The sequence below is a fragment of the Anguilla rostrata genome, chromosome 15, assembly GCF_018555375.3.
Source record: "Anguilla rostrata isolate EN2019 chromosome 15, ASM1855537v3, whole genome shotgun sequence".
In the NCBI taxonomy this organism is placed as follows: Eukaryota; Metazoa; Chordata; class Actinopteri; order Anguilliformes; family Anguillidae; genus Anguilla; species Anguilla rostrata.
In genome coordinates, this window is record NC_057947.1 from 32,398,646 (window position 1) to 32,426,512 (window position 27,867).

The 27,867-nt window shown below is 48.3% G+C and overlaps 1 protein-coding gene across 4 annotated transcripts in view; it reads left to right on the top strand.

Moving 5' to 3' along the window:
- Positions 1–27,867, top strand: part of LOC135240921 (interleukin-1 receptor accessory protein-like 1) — a 532,714-nt gene that overhangs the window by 484,727 nt on the left and 20,120 nt on the right. For all 4 annotated transcript variants that reach the window (XM_064310972.1, XM_064310971.1, XM_064310974.1 and 1 more), the window contains one exon: positions 25,125–25,257. In XM_064310972.1, coding sequence (XP_064167042.1) covers positions 25,125–25,257 — 133 coding nt within the window. The remainder of the gene's footprint in view (positions 1–25,124; positions 25,258–27,867) is intronic.

Below are 27,867 nucleotides of genomic sequence, written 5' to 3' on the forward strand. Positions count from 1 at the left end.
GGGTTGGATTATCACCACAGTAAATTTGCAGAAATGTTTAGACCTTTATTGCTTCTATCAATAAAACACAATGAAGGCATAATATTTTGGATCTGTAAAATATTCATTTAAAAAAACACAAAATATCCATAATATTTTAAATATGTGCACGTTACAGGCATCTATAAATGAAATACATTATGTTCATGTTCAACTTTCAATTGACTCGAAGTGTCTCTTTCCATTAAAATACATATATACATATTGCTGCAAGCAGCGATTCCCGGGGTCCAAGCAGCAGAACAAGTGTTGCCAAGGACAAAGGCTCTATGAAGGCATAAACCTGTAATGATATTCATGAATTTCATGCATGTCATATGTTTCATGAGGTTGACGCAGTTCATGCATTTCATGCGGTTGACGCAGTTCATACATTTCATGCGGTTGACGCAGTTCATGCATTTCATGCGGCTGACGCAGTTCATGCGCTTTGATACAGCTCTTGTCATCCTTGCCTCTCTGATTTGTTTATTGATGGCCATCCATCACGTTTATGGCCACGGCATCATTCTGAATGAAAGCAGTTGGGCTGTTTATCCCCACATCAGTCGCCTCCTTAGCCGATGTTTTGAATTATCTGCTCCATAACTACTCCTTGCACACATATTTAGATGTTGAGTTATGGGAGGGATAATGGGCCCATCGTCATGGCGATATAGCTCCACCGCGCTCTGTGTGTCGTGTGCGAAAGACGAGCACCGCTCTGAGGAGCCGGGGGGGGAAAACGAAGATGAGTCATTTTTTCTATATTTTCACATTTTTCTATTTCGAGGGGGAAAAATATCAAAGATTTGGTGAAGTTTCTCGGTTTGATACGATGAATGACGTACACGATGTAAGTGTGAGCTGTGTTAGGGGCACGAGCCCCACAGGCTGTTGTGTTAGTTGTGTTAGTTGTGTTAGGGCCCCAAAGGCTGTTGTGTTAGTTGTGTTAGTTGGCCCCAAAGGCTGCTCGGGGCCCACGCACAAGCTTGTGCCGCTATGGTGAATATTTAAGCCTGTGGAAATGAGTGCAGTCCGTTCGGAATAAGTTGATGATGGTTTTTTTTTTCTTTTCCCAAAACTCCTCACCAAAGTCTTCCCCAAAGGTTTTGTTTATAACGTTGCTTATCCCATTATTCTTTTTGAGAGAGAGAGATTTGGACACCGTTTGTAAAAAGCCATTAAATCTCATGAAACGTACACTGTAGATGGAGTTTAAATGTCAGTGCAGAAAGACAGTGTTCATCTTGTGAGCTAATATTTGATAAAGAAGAGGAAGCTGGTGGATCTGATTTAAATTGACATTTCGGGTCTTTGGAATAAATGGTATTTCATTTTCCTTTGTATTCTATTCAAAATCAGCTGTACTGCTGAGAAGTGTTAATGTTGGTCTTTCTGCACATTATGACTCCATCTTGGAACCTATTATACGTGTAGATCGCAGTATATTAAAATTTCTTTGCAGGTGTACGTGCACAGACCAGCTTTCAAAGCAGACCCTTTCCTTTTGTTTTACACATTATCAGTTTATACCGGTTTAAAAGGTGCATCGATAACCATCTTGAATGAGCTTTACAGTGGCAGCGTGCATCCAGTGATTTGACCTGGCAACCCCCTCCGGTCGTGCAAGTCAAGCTCCAAAGCCACAATGCTATGCCACGCCGCTGACGAACTGTGTCCGCCAAAAATGTTCTTTTTTTTTTTCCTGATGACCCGGCAATCCGTCGAGTCCCTGCCGCTAATTGGTTTGATGCGCTGGCGCTTTGTCCCGGTAGAGCAGCGGAGTGTGGAGAAAACCTGGGAGGTTAATTGTGTTGTTTTGAAAACGGAGTCACGGTCGCATCCGTAATGACCCCCAACGGGATCTGGCCCGGGGTGCGTGCACGCGCACATCTGGGTCAAGCACGCATTCGAAATATTTAATCATTTAGAGAAACTGCACAGCGGGATGCTGACTGAAACGTGCGGATATATATGACTGAAGAGTGCTTCTTTTATTTTTTTTTCTGAATATGGGTGAAAAATGTTTCTCGTAAAATGGTAATGCGCAGGAAGCGTTCAAGTGTCTGAAGGGTTAATTGTTTCAAATAAAATATTTGACCCAGGTTCTGGTACTGCAGCCGCACACAACGTATGCCACTTATGTACCACTTACAACACATGATCATATACAGTGAGCTCCATAATGTATGCGACAAAGATTTTAAAATTTTTTATTAATCTTTTATTAATTTGGCACTGTACTCCACAGTTTTAGATTTATAATCAAACAATTCACGTGTGGTTAACGTGCCAATTCTCACCTTTTATTTAAGGGTATTTTTTACACATTGCTTTCACCAAGTAGTAATTACAACACTTTTTATACATAGCCTTCCATTTCAGGGCACCATAACATTTGGGACATGTTAATTTTACAAAAATGAAAGTAGTCATTTTTAGTACTTGGTCACGTATCTTCTACACGCAATAACTGCTTGATGTCTGTGACCCATGGCAATCCCCAGGTGCTGGGTATCTTCTCTGGTGATGCCCTGCCAGGCCTGTACTGCAGCCGTCTTCAGCTCCTGCTTGTTTTTGGGGGCTAGTGTCCTTAAGTTTTTACTTCAGAATGGGAAATACATGTTCAGTTGGATTCAAACCAGGTGAATGACTTGGCCAGACAAACATTTAAATTTTGGGGTTGAAAAACTCTTTTGTTGTGGAGGCACATCCACTCCCTCCTCCTGGAAGAGAGTTTCTGATCTGTCTGACAGGTGTTTGGGGGTTTTTCTTCATTATGGTGAGAATTCTCCGGTCATCAACTATAGAGGTGTTTCTTGGCATACCGGGCCCTTTGCAATTACTGAGCTCACCAGTACACTTTTCTTAATGATGTTCCAAACAGTTAATTTTAGTAAGCTTTAGGTTTGGCCTATTCCTTGGACTATTTCTTCCCTCTTATTTCTCTGACTTTCATTGGCACAACCCTCGTGTTTACAAACACCAAAAACAGACTCCAAAGGCAATCAAAATCCCAGAATCAAGGCGAGATACTGAAAGCTCTTTTACACCTGCACTAAGGAATCAATCAAACACACCTGGCTCATCAGAAACCCCTGTGATGCCATTTTCCCCAAACATTATGGTGCCCTGAAATGGGGGGGTGGGGGGGTGGTCTATGTATAAAAATCGCTGTAATTTCTGCATGGTGAAACCAAAACGTATACAAATACCCTTTTAATTAACACACACATGTGAATAGTTTGATTACTTGTCTAAAGGTGTGGAGTACAGAGCCAAATCAAGAAAAAAAAATATTTGTCCCAAACATTTTGGAGCTCACTGTGTGTGTGTGTGTGTATGTGTGTGTGTGTGTGTGTGTGTGTGAATATGCCGTATGTACGACACACGTTTTGGCTCTGAACTCTAGCACACTGGATTTGGAATGAAACAATGAGTATAAAACGCAGACTGTCAGCTTTAATTTGAGGGTATTTATATCCATATCCACTGATCCAGAAATAAATAAACTGATCCTCAAATAAAGTTGTCGTATTTAGTACTTTGGTGGCAAATCCTTTGCATTCCTTGACTGCCTGAAGTCTGTGACCCTCAACACAAAATCGGCTGTTTCTGTAAGATGGTAAAACATACACACGTGTAAATAGCATGAAACAAAAGCTGACTGTCTGTACTTCTGTTACATGTATTCGTCTTTTGATCTCAAATCCAAATGGCGTAATTATATAGCAAAAAAATATAACTAATTTCAGTCTGTCGTTGCCATGATTTTGCAGGGCACTTTGTATGGAAGAATTGATAAGGAGCTTTTGGCTTTGTGTTTTAATCTTGATTCTGCCTGTGTTGTGTTGCCTTGGCAACCTCTGTAGCAGAAGAAGCTTGTATAGTGTGCACTGTTGGGGGGGCGGAGGGGTGAGGGCTCTACTGGGCACCATCAGGCTCAGATTATAGGTATCGCGCTTCGCATCTGAGCAGTGGGTGACTTCCTCTTTCAGGAAGGGGAGCCGGGATTGGCTAATGGCCCCTGCCAAGTGGAGCCATTTTCTCTCCCTTCATCTCCGCATCCTGTGTGTGTGTGTGTGTGTGTGTGGTGACCACTCTGAGGGATATGTAAACAGTATCGGTTATTCCAAACCAAAGAGCAGAATTGAATGTGGCAGTGAGGACAAAAAAGCAGGAAATTCACAGAATCACTCATGCTTTACCTGTGTGACAGAGCTTCGGACACTCACTGCACTATCCCACACACACACACACACTGCACTATCACACACACACGCACACACACACACACACATACTCACACTGCACTATCCCACACACTCACTGCACTATCCCACACACACACACACATTGCACTATCACATACACACACACACATTGCACTATCACATACACACACACACACACACACACACACTGCACTATCCCACACACACACACACACACACACACTCTGCACTATCCCACACACACACACTGCACTATCCCACACACACACTGCACTATCACATAAACACACACACACACACATACTCACACTGCACTATCCCACACACACACTGAGCTATCCCACACACACTATGCACTATCCCACATGCACTCTGCACTATCCCACACACACTCTGCACTATCCCACGCACACACTGCACTATCCCACACACACTCTGCACTATCCCACACACTCTGCACTATCCCACACACACACTGCACTATCCCACACACACACTGCACTATCCCACACACACACTGCACTATCCCACACACTCAATGCACTATCCCACACACACAATGCACTATCCCACACACTCAATGCACTATCCCACACACTCAATGCACTATCCCACACACACACTGCACTATCCCACACACATACTGCACTATCCCACACACACTCTGCACTATCCCACACATTCTGTGCTGGTCCTGTGTACTTGAGATGGCTCCATGTTGCTCACCAGCCTGAAACATTGTGGCTGTTGTGTGTATTTTGCCGTATTTCTTCTCCATCATACGTGTTTCTGCAACATGCATGTAACTCCACACGGCTGCGTGACCTTTTGATGATGCCCGCTCACGGTTTCACACGGGTACTGAGGGCTCTCTGTCGACCGTGTGGGTTGTTGTGGGTGCGCATAACTTAGTGGAGTCCTTCAGCTGATTCTACTAACCCACGACCCCCCACCCCCCCGCCCCCCACAATCCCATCCACCCAGCCTCACCCACAGGGAATTTAGTCATATATTAATGTGGCTCTTCTGTTCTCCAGTAAAATATGGTGTGGGTTCGATCCGTGGGCTCTCCCTTCATTTGGTGATCCTGGATCCCCCCCCCCCCACCCAGTCAGTGGCGGGCCGGGGAGGAGAGTCTCTGTTATAAAAGCGTGATGGATGAGCCCGAGCAGCTCATTCGCTGAGCTTGCAGAAAAAGAGAAACCGCACGCAAATTATTATTTAAAAAATAAAAACGAAAAAAATACATAAAAACGGCGTGATTTACTGGCTAATGAAACCCTTTGAGCAGTGTGTACTGCCACTTGCTCCCCGCCTTTTGCTACTGATGGGGGAAACCGTCTTCAGGTGAAAAATATCACATTTAATTCCAGACCCCGGTGGAAAGAGAGAAATGAGCCAAAGTGGTGCTAGCGTGCTTCTGTCTTCCGTTATTGTTTTATGCTAAAGGGGCTGGGTCCGTTTGGAGGGGTTTGGGTTATTTCTTCTCCTTTTATTTTCCTTTTTTTTTCCTCCATCCTCTTCTCTCTCTCTCTCTCTCTCTCTCTTTCATCCCCCTGAAGATCGTGACTCTGGGTGGCGTGGTGCAATACAGACTTGCAACTCGGAAAGTGACGTCATTCCTAGCAGTATTTTACTCTCAGAAGTAATATGGAGTTGTATATTAAACCACCAACGCCGTGACTGAAAATCAATCGCCGTTGACCAAGCAAAGCTTTAATCATTGTTATTAAAAAAGAAAATCCTTGTTTACAATAAATAAAAGGAGATATGCTATTGATTTTTTTTTTTAACCGAATCAATGCGCGTTTTTGGGGATTTGATATTGATATCAAGGCTCGTCGATTCACTCTCCAATTACGAATCCCAGCCCTGCACAAAAACAGGCTCTGAGTGATGCATCTTCATATTATTTTCATCTGGTTTTCATTTATTGTTTTTTATTGGATCTGTTCAATATCTGACCTAATGGCACAGTCTCCGTGATAAAAGGTACGGTGAAGTACTTTTGGCATTTCCAGCAGGTGGCTAAAACATGTCTGTGATCGATAGGACCGGTATAGTGTCAGTAATAGTGTCTGACTAACTTAAAGGAAATTGACAGTAGTTTTAACACCTGTGGGACAGTTCCACCACGTTATCTTCTGAGCATGTCTGTGTGGTGTCGATGGAGGATGATATTCAGACTGTGTGGAGTTGTGAAGGGTGATATTCAGACTGTGTGGAGTTGTGAAGGGTGATATTCAGACTGTGTGGAGTTGTGAAGGGTGATATTCAGACTGTGTGGAGTTGTGAAGGCTGATATTCAGACTGATGTGTGGAGTTGTGATGGGTGATATTCAGACTGTGTGGAGTTGTGAAGGCTGATATTCAGACTGATGTGTGGAGTTGTGAAGGGTGATATTCAGACTGATGTGTGGAGTTGTGATGGGTGATATTCAGACTGTGTGGTATTGATGGAAGATGATATTCAGACTGTGTGGAGTTGGGAAGGGTGATATTCAGACTGATGTGTGGAGTTGTGAAGGGTGATATTCAGACTGTGTGGAGTTGTGAAGGCTGATATTCAGACTGATGTGGAGTTGGGAAGGGTGATATTCAGACTGATGTGTGGAGTTGGGAAGGGTGATATTCAGACTGATGTGTGGAGTTGGAAAGGGTGATATCCAGACTGTGTGGAGTTGTGAAGGCTGATATTCAGACTGTGGGGAGTTGTGAAGGCTGATATTCAGACTGATGTGTGGAGTTGGGAAGGGTGATATCCAGACTGTGTGGAGTTGTGATGGGTGATATTCAGACTGTGTGGAGTTGTGAAGGGTGATATTCAGACTGTGTGGAGTTGTGTAGGGTGATATTCAGACTGTGTGGAGTTGTGAAGGGTGATAATTCAGACTGTGTGGAGTTGTGAAGGATTATATTCAGACTGTAGAGGTGTGAATTGTGATATTCCGACTGATGCCTGTTTGAATATCTGGAACTTCTAACAGTTCATTCTTCCTAGCTGTGCTTTCTTAGCACGTGTGTAGTTCCCCTAAATATTAACCCTTATTTGGCACAATACATTGAATTGTGTTAAAATATGAAATCTTAACAAAATTCATGTTTTCTTACTCTTCAAAATTAAAAATGCACTACAAGAAGTTCTAAATATAGTCCACTCAAATTGTATTCATGTGTTGTAGAATATTCCATTTTACTTGCATGTTATGGATTATTAATTTTAATTTGAATTGTTTATCCACTGATTTTGATTGTAAACTTTGTGATTGTAAAGTGATGATCTTCTGAGTGTATTACATCTTGGCGTATCTTGATGATAATCTTAACAGCGTTTTTTTTTTTTTTTTTTAAAAGCTCTTTTTGAATGTTTGTATTCTGTGCATTCGCTGAGCGTTTGTAGCGCAAACTGAAGTCGGAGTTCCTGGTGGTTCCTGATTACACGGTCGGGTCTTAACTCCCCAGCACAGAGACACCTGCTGTGTTGAGGTGTGAAGTGTCCAGTCTGCTGGTGTTCAACTCAAAGGCCTAGGAGTGAAATAAGGTCATTTCTGTGATGGCGGGTGTGTTTTGTACAGCACATGGATCACGTTTTTATGAGTAAACCACTGCCTGCATGTCACCGTAAGCAGCAGAAGTACTGTATCTGTTTCTGTTCATTCACTGAATGCTTTTTAGAGCTTAGTCTTTAGATTCGTCCATTTATTATGACACACACGCATACACACGTGTGCATGCACACGCACACACACATTTGCGCGTGCGCGCACACACACACACATTCGCAGATGCGCACACACATGCACGCACACAATTGCACATGCAGACACACAGACACACACACACACAATTGCACATGCACACACACACACACACACATTCACAGATGCGCACACACATGCACGCACACAATTGCACATGCACACACACAGACACACAAACACACACAATTGCACATGCACACACACACACACACACACACACACACACACACATTCTCTCACCATGCATCGGGACAAGAGGTGAGATCTGTGACCAGCTTTGATCCAGTCTGTTCTGTTGGGGGTAGATTTGGAATTTGTGACCAGCCTTGATCCAGTCTGTTCTGTTGGGGGTAGATTTGGGATTTGTGACCAGCCTTGATCCAGTGTGTTCTTTTGGGGGCAGATTTGGGACCACACCCCTGTGTCTCCTCTAGCCAGAGCCGGCTGACCTGGATTAGTGTCTCTGGTCCTTGGACGGCTCCACACTTTGGTTTTTGGTTTGGCAGAAAATGTCATGGTAGCACTTAGACTCAGAGACGGTCACTGTAAGGAGTTTCACAGTGCAGCACACAGAAGCATGACCGAACAGTGCCAGGCATGAGCTCTGTGGAACAGTGGCAGGGTTCTAGAACATGTAACTAGGAGTGGCTGTGTGGTTCTAGAATGTGGCGTATGGGAGACACAGTAGAACAACGGCAGGGTTCTAGAACATGTAACTAGTGGCTGTGTGGTTCTAGAATGTGACGTATGGGAGACACAGTAGAACAACAGCAGGGTTCTAGAACATGTAACTAGTGGCTGTGTGGTTCTAGAATGTGACGTATGGGAGACACAGTAGAACAACGGCAGGGTTCCAGGACGTGTAACTAGGAGCAGCAGTGTGGTGGAACATTGCCAGTATTCTGGAGTGTGACATGCAGGAGGGGCTAAAATGACTCATATTAATGCTACACTTAGCGCTGCACTCTCACACCCATTTTCTGCAAAATCACTCTATACTCAGTGCCTCTCACTTAGCTGTTATGCTGCAGGCTTATGCAGTAGCCCCTGCTATCGCTCTGGTGCTGTTTAACCTTTTTTGTACAGGTCTGTTGGACAAGCAACATTAGCTGGCCTTCTAAATGCCTGAATATAAATGATGCAGCCTGCACCACGGCGACATTTAACTTTTCTCAGGCAGCGATCAGATGGCTTTTCTCCACGCTCGCTCGGTGCTCTTCCTCAGGGACAGCAGCCAAATCATCCCGTGTTACAGACTGCAGGCCCCACAGCAGCCTGCATTGAGAAGCCCAGCTACTGCTCTGCAGTCTATGCAACCTACCCCCCACCTCACCACCTACATACCCCCCCCCCCCCAGCCTCCACCAGCTACTGCTCTGCAGTCTATGCAACCGCCCCCCACCTCACCCCCCTCACCCCCCAGCCTCCACTGGTAAACCCAGCTACTGCTCTGCAGTCTATGCAACCGCCCCCGCCTCACCCCCACATCCTCCACCCCCCCCTCCACTGGTAAACCCAGCTACTGCTCTATAGTGTAGGCAACCCCCCCTGCCCCCTCCTGCACTGGTAAACCCAGCTACTGCTCTGCAGTCTATGCAACCGCCCCCGCCTCACCCCCACATCCTCCACCCCCCAGCCTCCACTGGTAAACCCAGCTACTGCACTACAGTCTAGGCACCCCCCCACCTGCAGTGATAAACCCAGCTACTGCTCTGCAGTGTAGGCAATCCCCCACTCCATGCCCCCCTCCGCCCCGCCCCCCCCACCCTCCCACCCTCCCACCCCACTCCGTGCCCCCCCTCCCCATATCCCCGTGCCAGTGGATGGGTGAATACGATTCGCCGTTCGGCGATCCCACATCACTGAAGAGATGCAGGTACGTGCAGTAATGGAGGCTACGCACCAGCGCTGCTATTTATCTCATACAGTCTAATGGGAGAGGCACAGGCAGTGGAAAAGCCTCTTATCTGCTGTAGAGGAACCCCCTTCCAGCATGGAGATTACATAACACACACCAGCCCGCTGGCAGGCAGCCAGGGGAGGGTGCGTTTGGGCTGGGGAGGGTGCATTTGGGCTGCGGAGGGGTGTTTGGGCTGGGGAGGGGTGTTTGGGCAGGGAGGGTGCATTTGGGCTGGGGAGGGTGCGTTTGGCTGCGGAGGGTGTTTGGGCTGGGGAGGGTGTTTGGGCAGAGGAGGGTGCATTTGGGCTGGGAGGGTGCGTTTGGGCTGCGGAGGGGTGTTTGGGCTGGGGAGGGTGCGTTTGGGCTGGGGAGGGTGCATTTTGGCTGGGAGAGTGTGTTTTGGCAGGGTGTAGGGGGTGTTTGGGCAGGGGAGGGTGCATTTGGGCTGGGAGAGTGTGTTTTGGTAGAGAGAGTGTGTGTTTGGGCAGGGGAGGGTATGTGTGGACAGGGTAGGGTGTGTTTGGACAGGGGAGAGTGTGTTTGGGCAGAGAGAGTGCGTTTTGGAGAGTGTTTGGATTGGGTGAGTGCATTTGGGCAGGCGGAGGGTGCGTTTTGGCCGGGGAGGGTGCCTTTGAGAGAGTGTGTTTGGGCAGGGGGGGGTGCATTTGGGCAGGGGGAGGGTGCGTTTGGGCAGGCGAGGGTGCCTTTGAGAGAGTGTGTTTGGGCAGGGGGGGGTGCATTTGGGCAGGGGGAGGGTGCGTTTCGACACCCTTCAGCTTCTGTCCCTCCCTGTCACATGGAGATCCGTTTGTCTGTTGCTCAGGCCACGCCCGTCGCGCTGCACCCAGCCAGAAGTTTGCACATCTTGGTTAAGGGAGTGATGGAGAAAGTGCAGCCCGCGGCTTTCTGCCCTAAATCCCGGGTAATTCCCTGTGAGCTGGCCCGATACGGCTTCATTATCCCGCCGCAGATTAACTTTCCCGTGACGGATTTGCGAAGGTGGCGGCCCCCGCTCGAGCGGAGTGGAGCTTTTCCCTTTCCTTCTTTCCCCGCCAGTTTTGATTTTTCCCCTCCAAAAAAAGTTTAGGAACTTAGATGCTAAATTCACGTTTTTTTTAAAAAAAATGTCGGGTGGATGGTGCGCCATTTTCTTTATGCGGTACCGCTTGCGTAACTCAAGCTGTGACAAACTTTGCATTTAAACCTGAAATCCCTTTGGTTATCACCTATTATGTGTGCTGTGCTGCTATGAGGTTTGTACACCTAAAGACTTCAGTGACGTACCATATTACGTACTGCCAAATAGGTTTTTTTTTTAATTCCACTTTGGGACCATTATTGTAAAAAAAAAAATTAAAAAAAAGAAGGTTCAATTCAGGTACGCCTTCCCCTAAAATGACTCATTTGTGAATGTGAGGTCATCTTCTCTTTATGCTTTGCCAGTGTTCATAACTTGTACTCTAAAGTTAAGCTAAAGTTAGAGCAGATCATAATAAACGTGTTGGCACAGAGTCTGTCGCTCTTGTTCTCTGACTCTCTCTCTCTCTCTCTCTCTCTCTCTCTCTCACTCTCTCTCTGACTCTCTCTCTCTTTCGCTCTCTGTTGAGTGCATTGGGGGTTCGTGGAACCAACCCTACTCAGTGTTTACATTGCAGCACTGGGGGTGGGGAGGACTGTGGGGATGTCCAGAGAGGTTATGTCACATGACTCTGTTCGCGCAGCAGCAGCAGCTGCCCGTGATCTTTTAGCCTGATGGCTTCTGACTGGGACCTGACGCCAGGCGTTCGTTTCCACGGCGACGCACAGGAACGTAAACCGCCTTTCACACCTTCGGCTTTCGGGGGGTTTGTTCTCCCTTTAGTAAACGGAGGAGACGAAGCGGAGCAGCCAGTCAGGAGGAGAGCAGGGAATTTTCGACAATTTACTGCAGTGGAGGGGGGGGGCGGGTGGGGTGGGGGGTGGGCGGGGAAGTGGCATCGTAGCGTAATGGGTAAGGCGACCGGGGCTCGGGACGGCTACGCTTGGCCGTTAACGCCCGTGTGTGAGGCGGCGCCGCCGCCGCCGTGTCCTTGTGAGCGAGGCACTTAACCTGGACTGCCTCGGTAAACATCCAGCTGTATAAATGTTTAAATGTCGCAGTGTAAATCTCACTCCGGAGAACGGCGTCTGCTAAGTGCCTAAAAATATAAAAGGGTAAATGTTGCTTCACTCCCCTTTATTTGCTCTCCCTCGCCGTCCGGGCTCGTGGCGATGAAGAGCTGGATATTTCCAATCTGTAGGTACCTGAAGGAGGCTTGTCTTATCTGTAAACTTTTAAGATGACAATGAAAACTTTCTCTCCTCCCTCTCCCTCTCTCTCTCTCTCTCCCTCTCTCTCTCTCTCTCCCTCTCTCTCCTCTCCCTCTCTCTCTCTCTCTCCCTCTCTCTCTCCTCTCCTCTCTCTCCTCTCTCTCTCTCCTCTCCCTCCCTCCTCTCTCTCTCTCTCTCCCTCTCCCTCCCCTCTCTCCTCTCTCTCTCTCTCCTCTCCCTCTCTCACTCCCTCTCCCTCCCCCTCTCTCTCTCTCTCCCCCTCCTCCTCTCTCCTCTCCCTCTCCTCTCTCCCTCTCTCTCTCTCTCTCCTCCTCCTCTCTCTCTCTCTCTCTCCCTCACCTCTCTCTCTCTCCTCTCCTCTCTCTCTTTCTCTCTCTCTCTCCCTCCCTTCCTCTCTCTCTCTCTCTTTCTCACCCTCTCTCTCTCTCTCTCTCCTCTCCTCCTCTCTCTCTCTCTCCTCTCTCTCCTCTCCTCTCTCTCTCTCTCCCTCCCCTCCTCTCTCTCTCTCCTCCTCTCTCCTCCTCTCTCTCTCTCTCTCTCTCTCTCTCTCTCTCTAGCCGGTGTTGCTAGGCGACACTGAAAGGGTTTCAGCCAGTGAAGGCTCGCTCTGTTCGGGGAGAGATTCCAGCAGCCCGCGTTTTCTCCGTCTCTGCCACACAGGCAGAGGTGGCAGAGCAGATAATGATCTTATTAATAAGGATAATGGATGCCGCATATGAGATTTTAGAGCACCCTTATGTGTTTAGCCTCGTTTGTTCGGGGATTCTTTGGAGAAATCCCCAAGAAGAAAAATTTAATTTTGTATTGAGCACACTGTGGGTGCATTTAACAGAAGCACCAAGACGTACCGAAAAAAATAAAAAGAAACATAGGTGTTTTTTTTATAAAGCGTAATGAAAGGGGCAGTAGATTTTTACAGTGGCAGAGAGAATGAGGGAGTTAATGTTGCATTTCGGAGTTTAATTTTGAACACGGTGGTCAGCTGATTCGCCAAAGACAAGGGTGTATCAGAATCCCCTGGAAGGGAAACAGGAAGGAGGAGACGAGCTGATGAAGAGCATTTCTGCATGGAGGAGGAGCCAGTGGGGGGGGTGGGCAAGGAGAGGAGGGGGTGGGCGGCAGGGAGATGGGGGGGGGGGGGGTTTAAATAAAGCTGAGGAAAAGTTCCAGCAGCTTCCCAACTCTGCTAATCCTTTTACCTGCATATTTCTAATGCTGTGTAAAATAGGATGAATTTGAATAATGCACAGCCCATGGGGGTGAAGCGTCGCAGTGAGGTAGCCTAGCGTCTCTGGAGCCATTAAAATCGGCGCGTTAGGACGGGGGCGCTGCTGGATCTGCCGCAGTCTTTCGGGGGGTGCAGGGCCGATGAGCCAGAGTGTGTGTGACAGCCCCTCTCCCCAGGATTACCAATTCAAACAGTGCAGCCCCAGAAGGGTGTCACTCACTGCCATCCTGTGCCCAGTACCTGCAGGGACCGGAGATCCTGGAGAAAGAGCTCATTGAGATGCACACGCAGTCCCATCAGCACGGACATCCGGCCCCTGTCTCTCTCTCTCTGACACCCACACACAGACATGCACTCACACTAACACACACAAACGCACACACACACGCACAGGCACACACACACACAACTGCACACACGCACACTCTCACACACGCGCACACACACACACACACCTACACACACATGCATACTCTCACACAGACACGCACAAACGCACACACACACGCACACTCTCACAAACGCGCACACGCACACACACACCTACACACACACGCACACTCTCACACACACGCGCACACACACACACACACCTACACACACGCACACACACACACACCTACACACACACACACGCACACACACACGCATCCACACACACACTTGCATGCACACTCGCACACACTCGCACACACACGTGCACGCACACACACACCCGCTGGCATGGACGCACGCACACACACACCCACAAACGCATACACACACACACACACACATGCACACACACACACACACACACACACACACGCACACGCACACAATCTCTCAGTCTCCATTCTACCCCTCTCATAAAGGACTCTGAGTGATTGGCAGGGGTTTGGAGAAACCGCACATCAGCTGTCTGGCTGATGGTCACTTTTTCCCCTTTAAAATAAATGGAACTCTGGGTCTGAAGTGCTGAGAACCAGCCGCACACCCCCCACACCCCCACTCCCCCACACCTCCCTCCCCCCAGGTGAGCTCGATGGCTGCCTTTCCTGATGTGCCAATCACAGCGGAGGTTAAGCAGGTGTGAGGCGGGATTATCGGCGGTTCGGGGGTGAGCCTGGCAGGTGGGGACGGGTTATTACCTCCCGTTCCTGTGGCCGCCGCGCAGGTGTCTCGGACGACAGGTGCCGCCCGCGGTGGACGACCGCCGAGCCGAGCCGAGCCGGGCGGAGCGCCGTCTTCACCGCTCGCCTTGCCGCACGATAGCCGTGCGCGTTCTTATCATCGATGGGGCGCTGCCGCTGCCTCCTTAATATTTAGAAAGAGGCTTAACCTCACTGGGATATCCAGCAGGGGCAGCTATCCAATGTTGAAATAGAACTCTTCATTGGTCATCAGAGGTAAAGGCTTCTGCATGAAAAAGGAGGAAGAAAAGGGCGTTTATTTCTTTATTCCACGCTATAAGCCCCGCCCACCAGCAGCTGTGTTGCTGCACTCTAGAACAGCACAGCTTCAGCATAATGAGCACAGACAAACGGTGAGCACAGGTGTGCAGTGAGCACAGGCATACAGTGAGCACACGTGTATGGTAAGCACGGGCATGCAGTGAGTACAGGTGTACAGTGAGCACAGGTGTATGGTCAGCACAGGTATACAGTGAGCACAGGCATACAGTGAACACAGGCATGCAGTGAGCACAGGTGTACAGTGAACACAGGCATACAGTGAATACAAGTATATAGTGTGCACATGTATATGCTGAGCACAGGTATACAGTTAACACAGGTGTACAGTGAACACAGGTATATAGTGAGCACAGGCATGCAGTGAACACAGGTGTATGGTCAGCACAGGTATACAGTGAACACAGTTCATACAGTGAACACAGGTGTATGGTCAGCACAGTTCATACAGTGAACACTGGCATGCAGTGAGCACAGGTGTACAGTGAACACAGGTATATAGTGAGCACAGGCACGCAGTGAACACAGGTGTATGGTCAGCACAGGTATACAGTGAAGAGTGAACACGGGTATACAGTGAGCACAGGTGTACGGTCAGCACAGTTCATGCAGTGAGCACAGGCGTGCAGTGAGCACAGGCTGGCGGTGGGCGCAGTAAAGCATGCTGCGGACTGTGATTAAGGTTCATTGTGAATCAGACAGAGCAGCACTTCTTGCCTTGAATTAATGAGCTCTGTGATGTTCCCTTCAGAATGCTCCCAGCACAAGGTCATAATTTAACTTCTTTCTCTTTTCCCTTGATAGCGCTGCTCGTAATTTATTGTATTGTTTTAATTAAATGGATGGCAAGGGCTTCAATTTTAAGAAGTGGGCTAAATGTAGGTAAAGATGTTTCCTCAGGAACAAAATTCAGCCTGTGTGGCACAAACTCACACATACACACTCACACACACTGATGCACACACACACACACGCACATGCACACACAAATGCACTCGCTGATACACTCACACACAAATGCACAGACACTCAAGCACATGCACACAAATGCACTCACTGTTACACGTACATACACTCACACACATACACATGCACACACACACAAACACGCTGATGCACACACACACAAACACACTGCCCACACACTCTCACATACGCACACAAGCTTACAAATGCACACACTCAAACACTCTCTTGTGCACACATGCACACACAAACACTCACGCACAGACAAACTCACTCATACATATGTGCACACGCACACACTCAGTGATACACACATGCGCACACACACACGCACGCACAAAGTTAATAACTATGAGCAGCATCTTAATGCTTAATTGTGGCTCATGCTAGCTGAGTTGATTGTGTACGCACACAGATGTCACACAGGACGGAGGGAGTTTTCTTATTTATTATGGAGTGATAGATCTGTCCTTTAAGGAGGACATCAGGGGCAGGTTTCTCGTAGCTTCGCCTCGCTCCTCATCAGCGCGTGAAAGGTCAGAGGTCAGAGTGGGCGGGGCTTCTGTTCTGTTCTGTTTTCTGTCCAATCATCACTGATGAGGAGGTTTATGGGGCACAGGAAATGAATGGCACCACGGAACTGGATGAAATGCTCCTGCAGGCCAGCGACGGAATGGGATTAGCAAATTGAGTTTTTTTATTCAGTGTGGGAATGGGATTGCACTTTGGTGTTATACGCATTTCCATACACTGGCACTGATGGGCTGTTTCACAGACCACAGCACTGACGGGCTTTTTCACTGACCAAGGCACTGACAAGCTATTTCACAGACCACAGCACTGACAGGCTGTTTCACAGACCTCAAACTGACCAGCTATTCACTGACAGGCTAATTTGCAGACCACCACACTGATTGGCTATTTCATAGAACACTGCACTGCAGGTCTAATTCCCAGACCACTGAACTGACAGGCTATTTCGCAGACCACAGCACTGATGAGTTATTTCATAGACCACAGCACTGACATGTTATTTCACTGACCACAGAACTGACAGGTTGGTTCACAGACCACAGCACTGATGAGTTATTTCATAGACCACAGCACTGACATGTTATTCCACTGACCACAGAACTGACAGGCTGGTTCACAGACCACAGCATTGACTGGCTATTGAAAGGCAGCCCCCTCTCTGCAATTGGTCCATCCAAATATCACATGGTTGGTTGCATCACGGTTTGGTCCCTGAGTTCAACTTAATTTTTCTGTTCATCTCATCACTGCACTGTCACAAACCAGGTCATGTCTAGATGAAATACAAGAGATTTCAGGAAGTTGTGTCCTATCCAATAGATTCGCCATGATGGCAGATTCAAATCGTACCTTATTCCTCCTTCCTGGAGGAAGGTTTGACCTCATTTATTCGCCATACTAAAGATAAATCCTTTGGATAAAAAAGTAGCCAAATAAAAGATGGGGGAATTAGTAACACTAGGTAGAGAGCTAGCTACCTCGCTACTACCTTCCCCATCTTCCGTAAGTATTTTCCTCATCTTTTATTTGGCTACTTTTCTGTCCATATGATTTATATTTGGTTTGACAAGTGAGGTCAAAATTTCCTTGATCAAATTGTTCTTCTGTGGCGAAGCTATCGGATGGGGCCTCAGCTCCTGAAACCTCCTGTATCCCGTCTTGGCACGACCGTGGTGGCTTCGTCGTTGTGACCGGAATACTTTTGAGATGACTGCCTTTGAACGAAGAGCTCAAATCACGTTGAACGAAGAGTCATCTTTATGATCGATCACGTGTGTTTCGCCCTGGGTGCATGCATTGTGTGCGTGTGAAACCTGGGAATTGTGTGCCTCGCTGTTTTAGCATGTTACGCTGTTGTAACCTTTTATACCAGGGATCGGCAACTCACGGTCCTCGAGGGCCGAGACCTGCTGGTTTTCCACCCTCCCTTTGCCTGGGAGTCAGGTGTGAAGACAGTCTGGCCAATCAGTAGCACTAATTACCCGGGAGAAAAGAAAACCAGGGATGGATTTGGATTTGAGGGCCAGAGTTGATGATCCCTGTTTTATACTGTTTCAGTATGCAATGCTGTGTTAACCTGCTACACTGGTAGTTCTGCTTAAATGACCATTGCACACAATTTTACAGACATATCAGTGGTGCATAGCATCTTATAGGCACAACTATGCAACCTCTCCACCTCAGGCTCTGCCTGTTTTGCAAATATCACAGCGGCTGTTGAACTTCATAAATGTCACACTTGGCCTGGATTTATTTCAGGTTTTAAGGTTTCCCCTCCTTACAAGGCCTTAAAAGTCATGATCATAAAATGATTATGATCTCTTCTGTGCATGAAGTTATTTACATGATCTGCCACTTCAGCGCATGATTGACAGGAGAAAATTCTGCAGACACACTCGCCCTCTAGGCGCTGAGGTTCCAACCGCTGTTTGAGGAGTGTAGAATGTAAAGGTATATTAGCAGTACAGGTGTTGAAGCGGTGTGGTGTGTAAAGGTATATTAGCTGTGCAGGTGTTGAGGGAGTGTGGAGTGTGTATTAGTGGTGCAGGTGTTGTACTGCCATCTGTAGCTGTGTTTGTGTGTGTGCTTGCGTGCATGTGTGCGTGTGCGTGCGTGCATGTGTATCTGTATGTGTTTATGTGTGTGTGTGCATGTATGAGTGTGTTGTGTGTGTATCTGTGTGTGCGTGATGTGTGTACATGTGTCGTGTGTGTCATCTGTGGTGTGTGCATGGTGTGTACATGTGTCTGTGTGTGTTCATCTGTGTGTGTGTGCGTGTATGTGTGCGTACATGTGTCTGTGTGTGTTCATCTGTGTGTGTGTGCGTGTATGTGTGTGTACATGTGTCTGTGTGTGTTCATCTGTGTGTGTGTGTGTGTGTGTGTGCATGTGCGTGCGTGCGTGTGTGTGTGTTCATCTATGTGTGTGTGCGTGTATGTGTGCGTACATGTGTCTTTTGTGTTCTGTGTGTGTTCATGTGTGTGTGTGCATGTATGTGTGTGTGTTCATCTGTGTGTGTGTGCATGTATGTGTGAGTGCATGTGTCTGTGTGTGTTCATCTGTGTGTGTGTGCGTGTCTGTGTGTGTTCATCTGTGTGCGTGTGTGCTTGTGTGTTTATGTTTTGGTATTTAGTTTACAAAGCTCCCTCTCCACACACACACACACACGCTAAGACGCTTATTTAGTGCAGTTTCTCATTTAGCCGGTGCGGGACTGGGGTCAGTCCATTAAATCGCGGCAGCTGTTTCTGTGCCACGGCGCCCCAGCCCAGAGACGCAGGGCTCTGGGACGGGAGCTCGTGAGTGGCGGCCCGCTTCGCATTAGTTTATTGACGTGTAGTTCATCGCCCCGTGTAGCAATGCAGGAGCTGGACGTTTGGGGGGGGGCACCGTGAAAAACATCTCAGGGGGGCGACATAGCTCAGGAGGTAAGACCGATTGTCTGGCAGTCGGAGGGTTGCTGGTTCGATCCCCGCCCTGGGCGTGTCGAAGTGTCCCTGAGCAAGACACCTAACCCCTTACTGCTCTGGTGAATGAGAGGCATCAATTGTAAAGCGCTTTGGATAAAAGCGCTATATAAATGCAGTCCATTTACCATTTATCTCCAGCCAGCTTAATGCAAACTGGTCTTTACCACTCCATTTGAACAGCACTGCTGCTTCACATGCGTCAGATATGTTTTTTTATGTCCTTATATTTGCTTTTTAATTGTTTAAATTTAAATCTTTCGTTTTGCTGCTGATTTTTTAACATTTGTTTTTTTTTTAGGCGACTTTAAAGTGTGATGAGTGCAGGATTTCCTTGCTTTGAACTCATCTCTTTCTAAGAGTGTCGTTTAAGCAAAGAGCAGTTAAATAACTTTTTTTTTTTTTTTTTGCTTTGCTTTTTTGTTTTATTTTTTTCAGAATTCCTTTCCACATAATTAAACTTCCTCAAGGCTGGGAATGTCCCTCCGGCAAGCGCCTTACTGTAATAAACTGAGCAGGAAACAATGTTCATAGAGACGTTTACGATGGATCCGGAGAATATTAACATTTTTATTTTCTGACACAGAGGAGGGTGCTTTATGCCTGTCCGGATCATTCCTTAATCTGGACTCTGCTGTGGGTGTTTCCAGTCACTGCTGGTAATGCCATTTAAATTTAATAGTTCAATTTACAACGGTGACACTGAGTTAGTAGAGCTTTCCTTGGGATTCAGCAGAAAAAGGAACAGAGTTTCTTCTCGGGTTTTCCTGTGCAGAGAAGCCCCAACAGGACCTATCCCTGCTATGGATGAGTTTGGGACTCAGATTTACATTTGAAATACAGGTTCAGCCTCTGGACTTCACAGAGAATAAACATGTTAAAAGCCCACAGCCAAAGGCTACGTGAAAAGTGAACAAAGCCAGAGAACAAACAATATGTGTGACTGTGACAGAGCTGACTGTGGCCGAAGACTTCAAGGGGTTTCTAAAGTCTGTGAGCAGTCAAGGTCGCGTGGGGTCAGAGGTCACCACTTTGTGACGGTCTTTGTCAGTTGCTAGGTGTGAATGAAGAGGCCGGGCTGCATGGAAGAAAAGAAAAGGCAAAATGTAAAAGATAAGTCTCGAACCTGTTTTTGGGGCGGGTGGGGAAAAGAATGAATCGGCGCTGTGTGTACGTGTTCAGGCAAGATGGAATAAAATGGTAGGATGTAACATGACCCGGATGGGTGTGGGGGGCAATTCAATCTGACTCAAAAACAAGACTTTAAAAGAAAAAGAGCAGGTACAACACTACGGCTCTTGTATCTGGGCTGCCTGGAGAATTCCATTTTTACCCCACCGAGAACATAGGCGTTCAGAGAAGCTCCAGAGAGACCCCCTGTGGCGGAGAGGGGTACTGCGTCGACGATAAATATCTTTACATGCGAGATCCACCCGTACTCCCAGTGCGCCGACAGAATTGATTTTTTACTCTCGTTCATTTTCACACAATGTCGCTCATTACAGTGTGCGGTGCTTCAGTCTGACTATCCGTCAGCCAGGTACAGTTAGTGCTCGGTTATATCAGCGCCATCGCTGTATTGGTTGAGCAGCCTTTGTTTCGGGTTTTGTTTTATTGCTTTATACATCATGTCCTATTTGTATTTCTTGGGAGATTGCAGTTAGGAAACAAAAAAAAAACACAATTTGTCAAGCGAGCAGGTTGTATTTTGAAATGTATTTATACTTTGGTCTATTCCCAGAGACAAAGGCTTAAGATAAGGATTCGAATGACGGTGATATTTTTTCCCTGATGGTGTACATGGCATCTCCCTGCTCTCTCACGTGTTGAACGAGTGTTTTTTTGTTTTTTTTTTGTTTCGTGTCAGTCCTCGACGCTGTCATCTGATGATTAATGGCTGTCCTGGTCACATGACCTCCGTGTGTCTGGATTTGCGCCGGACGTCAGTTCGCGATGCTTTTTTTGTGATTTTTTTTTGTCCCCGCGGCAGCTGCTGGGGATGTCCCCTGGTGTCACGCCTGCTTGTTTCCAACACAACATGACACACGGAGCGCAAGAGATCACATCCAGCCCACCCGACGGTGCCCAGCTCAGAGGCCCCAGGGCATCGTGGGAAATCTGAGCCCCAAACGTCTCCCAGCATGCTTGCTGGGCTTGGCCGCGGCGGACATGTTAAATGTGGCTCCGCTGTGTTGGGGGGCGAGGGGGGGGGGAGGGTGATGGGGGGGGGGGGTGAACTGAAGAAGCGCAGCTGTCAGATTGCTGGGGGGCCCATGAGTGCAGCTCGTCAGCCTGATCGCTGCATTAATCACACACCAGCGCCGCTACGCGTTCCTGCCAGCCCCCCCCCACTGCGGCCCCACGCCCCCCGTCCGCCCCCGCGCGTCCAGCTGCACCCGTTCCGCCATGATGTCACCGGCGCCGCTGGGGTCAGGCTCTCGACCCACAGCGCACTGCATTGGGGTGGTGAGCGCAGTCTGATCTGTGGATAGAACGGCTCGCTTCACAGCTGTAGAGCAGTCAACCCGTGAGAGAACTTAGAAGCTAATCCCATCACTCGTGCACGGGAGCGCCTCCTGTTGGCGAGGGCCAGTCGTGCAGTCAGCTGGGGCAGTGGTTGGCAGAGGAGGAATTGGCCGCGTGGATGGGCACCGTCTCGGTGCAGATGAGCTTGTCAGGGCAGGAACCCTTTTAAAGCACGCTCGGTGGGAACCGATGAGACCTCGAAACTCCCAGTGTGAAACGAGGGCCCGCGCTCCCATTGCAAATTGTAAATTGAATACACAGGATAATTGGTGCATTAGTACTTCCCGTCGGGCCCAGCAGGGTGTGTCTGTGAGTAATAGATGCAGGTACATGGCTGCCTTCGCTGAGGTAGCTGTCCATGGTGCTGAACCCAATAATCTGTATTTAGACTTTATTACTGTGCCACTGCGCTGAGGTACTGAAGCCAGTGTGGTAATGGGCTTGCACAGGGTGTGCAAGATGAGCAATCTACAGTCGAACCTCAAAGATGGGAACCCATTAAGAGGGGGTTCTTTCAGACCTCATTCGGAAATGTTTGTTACTAATTGATGGAAAAGGTCACTTGTATTATTCAAGCTTATATCTTTTATCATGCTGATTTTATTTGCCATTTTATGTCTGTTGAAAACCAATAATCAGAACAAGGAAAAGGAAATGTCATTGCTGCAGCTTTTTTTTCAACATCAGCTTTCCAAAAGGTGCGGCATCGGCAAATAAGCTGTAAGTCTACAGCTGAGGAATTTTGAGAAAAGTGCTGCCTGTCTTGCATTCTTAAAAATGGAAGCATTACAAAAATTACATATGGTTTGTGTCAGAAAGAATAACAGCAGATATGTGTCAACCTGTGGTCACCCCCCCTCCCTGCCCCCCCCCAACCCCTTCTCTAACAGGGCTCTGCTGTCAATCACGTCCCTTCTCTGCTCTGCCTCCCGGCACTGAAATGAGCTCCCTAAAGCAAGTCAGCGCGGCAGAGTCTCACTGTCTGCTGCTGCAGACTCAGCTCCTCCAACCCTGGATGCTGAGACATATGTGCCCCATTGCTACTGCTAACACTGCAGCTCCAGAGCTCTGTGTGTTCTCCCCTTAACACTGCAGCTCCAGAGCTCTGTGTGTTCTCCCCTTAACACTGCAGCTCCAGAGCTCTGTGTGTTCTCCCCTTAACACTGCAGCTCCAGAGCTCTGTGTGTTCTCCCCTTAACACTGCAGCTCCAGAGCTCTGTGTGTTCTCCCCTTAACACTGCAGCTTCAGAGCTCTGTGTGTTCTCCCCTTAACACTGCAGCTTCAGAGCTCTGTGTGTTCTCCCTAGGCTCCTTAACACTGCAGCTTCAGAGCTCTGTGTGTTCTCCCCTTAACACTGCAGCTTCAGAGCTCTGTGTGTTCTCCCCTTAACACTGCAGCTTCAGAGCTCTGTGTGTTCTCCCCTTAACACTGCAGCTTCAGAGCTCTGTGTGTTCTCCCCTTAACACTGCAGCTTCAGAGCTCTGTGTGTTCTCCCCTTAACACTGCAGCTCCAGAGCTCTGTGTGTTCTCCCCTAGTGCTGCTCTTAACACTGCAGCTTCAGAGCTCTGTGTGTTCTCCCCTTAACACTGCAGCTTCAGAGCTCTGTGTGTTCTCCCCTTAACACTGCAGCTTCAGAGCTCTGTGTGTTCTCCCCTAGTGCTGCTCTTAACACTGCAGCTTCAGAGCTCTGTGTGTTCTCCCCTTAACACTGCAGCTTCAGAGCTCTGTGTGTTCTCCCCTTAACACTGCAGCTTCAGAGCTCTGTGTGTTCTCCCCTAGCGCTGCTCTTAACACTGTAGCTTCAGTGCTATGTGTGTTCTCCCCTTAACACTGCAGCTTCAGAGCTCTGTGTGTTCTCCCCTTAACACTGCAGCTTCAGAGCTCTGTGTGTTCTCCCCTTAACACTGCAGCTTCAGAGCTCTGTGTGTTCTCCCCTAGTGCTGCTCTTGACACTGCAGCTTCAGAGCTCTGTGTGTTCTCCCCTTAACACTGCAGTTTCAGAGCTCTGTGTGTTCTCCCCTTAACACTGCAGCTTCAGAGCTCTGTGTGTTTCCCTTGCTGCCTTAACACTGCAGCTTCAGAGCTCTGTGTGTTCTTCCTTAACACTGCAGCTCAGAGCTCTGTGTGTTCTCCCCTTAACACTGCAGCTTCAGAGCTCTGTGTGTTCTCCCCTAGTGCTGCTCTTAACACTGCAGCTTCAGAGCTCTGTGTGTTCTCCCCTTAACACTGCAGCTCCAGAGCTCTGTGTGTTCTCCCCTTAACACTGCAGCTTCAGAGCTCTGTGTGTTCTTTCCTTAACACTGCAGCTCAGAGCTCTGTGTGTTCTCCACTGCTCTAACCTGCAGCTTCAGAGCTCTGTGTGTTCTCCCCTTAACACTGCAGCTTCAGAGCTCTGTGTGTTCTCCCCTTAACACTGCAGCTTCAAGCTCTGTGTGTTCTCCCTTAACACTGCAGCTTCAGAGCTCTGTGTGTTCTCCCCTTAACACTGCAGCTCCAGAGCTCTGTGTGTTCTCCCCTAGTGCTGCTCTTAACACTGCAGCTTCAGAGCTCTGTGTGTTCTCCCCTTAACACTGCAGTTTAAGCTCGTGTTTCCCTTAACACTGCAGCTTCAGAGCTCTGTGTGTTCTCCCCTTAACACTGCAGCTTCAGAGCTCTGTGTGTTCTCCCCTTAACACTGCAGCTTCAGAGCTCTGTGTGTTCTCCCCTTAACACTGCAGCTTCAGAGCTCTGTGTGTTCTCCCCTTAACACTGCAGTTTCAGAGCTCTGTGTGTTCTCCCCTTAACACTGCAGTTTCAGAGCTCTGTGTGTTCTCCCCTAGTGCTGCTCTTAACACTGCAGTTTCAGAGCTCTGTGTGTTCTCCCCTTAACACTGCAGCTTCAGAGCTCTGTGTGTTCTCCCCTTAACACTGCAGCTTCAGAGCTCTGTGTGTTCTGAGCCCCACGCATGTTCTGCTGCTCCTTCTGTACAGCGTCGTGCTGGAGGTTTATCTGAGGACAGCAACCGTCGTTCACATCCACTTGCTGTACAGTACGTGCCACTTATCGTGCGTTGCTTCGGATAGAAGCGTCTGCCATGCAATGTAATGTCCTTAGTCTCTGTAACCTGGCTTGCGTTTCGTAAGTCGCTCTGGGTGTGGCTGTGTTTAAAATGGCTGAAATGTACACACGGGTATCACTGAGGGTTCACACTGTGTTGTCTCCCCCCCCCCCCCCCCCTCCCCAGGTGGCCCGGTGAACCTGACCTGCCGGGCCTTCTTCGGCTACAGCGGGGACGTCAGCCCGCTCATCTACTGGATGAAGGGGGAGAAGTTCATCGAGGACCTGGACGAGGGCCGGGTGCAGGAGAGCGAGATAAAGTAAGGTCCCGGCTCCGGGGGTTTCACACGCAGCTCTCACGCCCGCGGCCAGCCAATCAAATCCCGCCGCCACCTCCCGTTCGGCGTACGGGCTCCAATAACGACTGCGGCAATAATGCATTTTACATAACACAACATAACATGATATAACATGATATAACATGATATAACATAACATAACATGACATAACATAATATAACATGACATAATATAACATGACATGACATGACATGACATGACATGACATAATATAACATAACATGATATAACATAATATAACATGACATAACATAACATAATATAATATAATATAATATAACATAATATAATATAACATAACATGACATGACATGACATGACATAATATAATGACGAGAGCAGGCCGTTCAGCCCAGCAACGCTTGCCATTTTTCCCAACTAAATTTTACTTCTGAAGCATTTTGACTGCACTAAAAAAGATAACGACACAGTTGGAGGAAAATAGGAGAAAGACTGGTAGCAGAGCAGATGCTGCTGGCCCGATGTCTTGAGCAGGATCCTCAAGTCCCGGGGAGCAGCTGTTTTTAGATCTCCTCCTCTGGAATCCTGGGAAGGGAAGGGAAGGGGAAGGGGATAGGTGCACTGCGCAGCGTCCTCTGGACCTGGGGCTCAGAGCCAGGCCAGGCCCCAGCTCACTGCTCAGACTGAGCTCTGTCTGCAGCTCCGGGGAGATGCAGGGGTGGAAACTAGTTAAAGTTTTAAAAAACTTTTAAAAACCACACCAAAGTCCGGAAGTTTCTGTTTCTCCAGCGGGTTTTTTGCGGAAGCGGCAGAGTGGCTGACGCAGTGGCCCTTGGGGGAGGGCGTTCAGGTCCGGGCCTGTCACCGCGACAGAGCCGGTTACCTCTCTACCCTTCCGTTAATGATGAGCATAAACGTCCCTCTCGTTTGAGTCCGTGCCTCTCTCACCTCGCCTCTCCTCTCCCCAATCTGTCCGCCGTCGCCGTTCGCCGTTCGCCGGCTGCCAGGTAGAGCGGGCCGAACTTCTCCCCCCCGCTCCCCGTGTGCGTTTCCGCGACGACCATCCGTCAGATGGAGAGGGCTCATGGGGGACACGCCCCACGTTGGAACATTAAACTGCTCCAGTACATCAAAGCGGCGTTCGCTACAAATGCCAGGGTGTCAAGTTAGGAAGTGAATTGTTTACGAGGGCCGTAATAAAGAATAATCTGCCGAGGCAGTTAAATACGGGACTGAGGGACTGTGTTACACTGAAGAACTAAAAATGCTTTTTTATGTCTGCATATATATGTGCGTGTGTGTGAGTGTGTGTGCGTGTGTCTGTGTGCGTGTGTGTGAGTGTGTGTGTCTGTGTGTGTGTGTGTGTGCGTGTGTCTGTGTGCGTGTGTGTGAGTGTGTGTGCGTGTGTCTGTGTGTGTGTGTGTGTGTGTGTGCTGTATATTTTGGGATGGGTATATGCATATTGATGTGTTTTTGTTGTGCATATTTAAGAAGGTTTAGCCTGCCAAGTTACCGCGGGAAGATGAAAGAGTTTTCTGGAACATTTCGTTTAAGTTTGCCGGAGATATTTTTGCAGAATTTTAACAGCGGTGTAAAATATCATTTTCTCCCCCCCCCGGTACTCTGCCGATCCACATGCCGTTCTGGGAATCCCCCCCCCCTCCCTCCCCCTCCCTCCCCTCCCTCTCCTCCCTCTGTCACCAGGAGGGATATTTCTTTAATAATGAAAACCTGTTTCATACGGATTATTAATAATGCATCCTGTCATACATTCTTTATGGCGGCGTGTTGTGATCGCGCTCGACGCGTTCTGAAGGTCCTCCTCCTGACAAACCCGGCTTCGCAGCGCCAGGATGGGCTTTAATGTGCAGGCCTGGTCCAGGAAGCAGCTGGTGGGGAGAGAGGGAGAGAGGGAGGGAGAGAGGGAGGGAAAGAGAGAGGGAAAGAGAGTGACAATGCTATGCGTGCAAAAATGAAGAGACACCAATCTTAGGTCTCCTAGCCACGGATGAATTGAGCCTTTTGTGAATTGGCTACTAAAAATACAGACTAATCTGTACAGATACACTGTGGAGGTTTACTGTAGAGGCTCATTGTAAAGACACAGTGTAGAGGAACACTGTAGAGGCACATGTAGAGGCTTTCTGTAGAGGCACATGTAGAGGTTTGCTGTAGAGGCACAGTAGAGGCACAGTGTAGATGTTAACTGTAGAGACACACTGTAGAGACACAGTGTAGATGTTTACTGTAGAGACACACTGTAGAGGCACAGTGTAGATGTTTACTGTAGAGACACACTGTAGTGACACAGTGTAGATGTTTACTGTAGAGGCACAGTGTAGAGGCACAGTGTAGATGTTTACTGTAGAGACACTGTAGAGGCACAGTGTAGATGTTTACTGTAGAGACACTGTAGAGGCACAGTAGAGGCCCAGTGTATATGTTTACTGTAGAGACACTGTAGAGGCACAGTAGAGGCCCAGTGTATATGTTTACTGTAGAGACACTGTAGAGGCACAGTGTAGGGGCTCACTCTAGAGGTTTACTGTAGAGGCTTCTCAGCTGTCTGTCTCTCGGACGAGGGAACGGGAGTCACTCTGGTCGGAGTT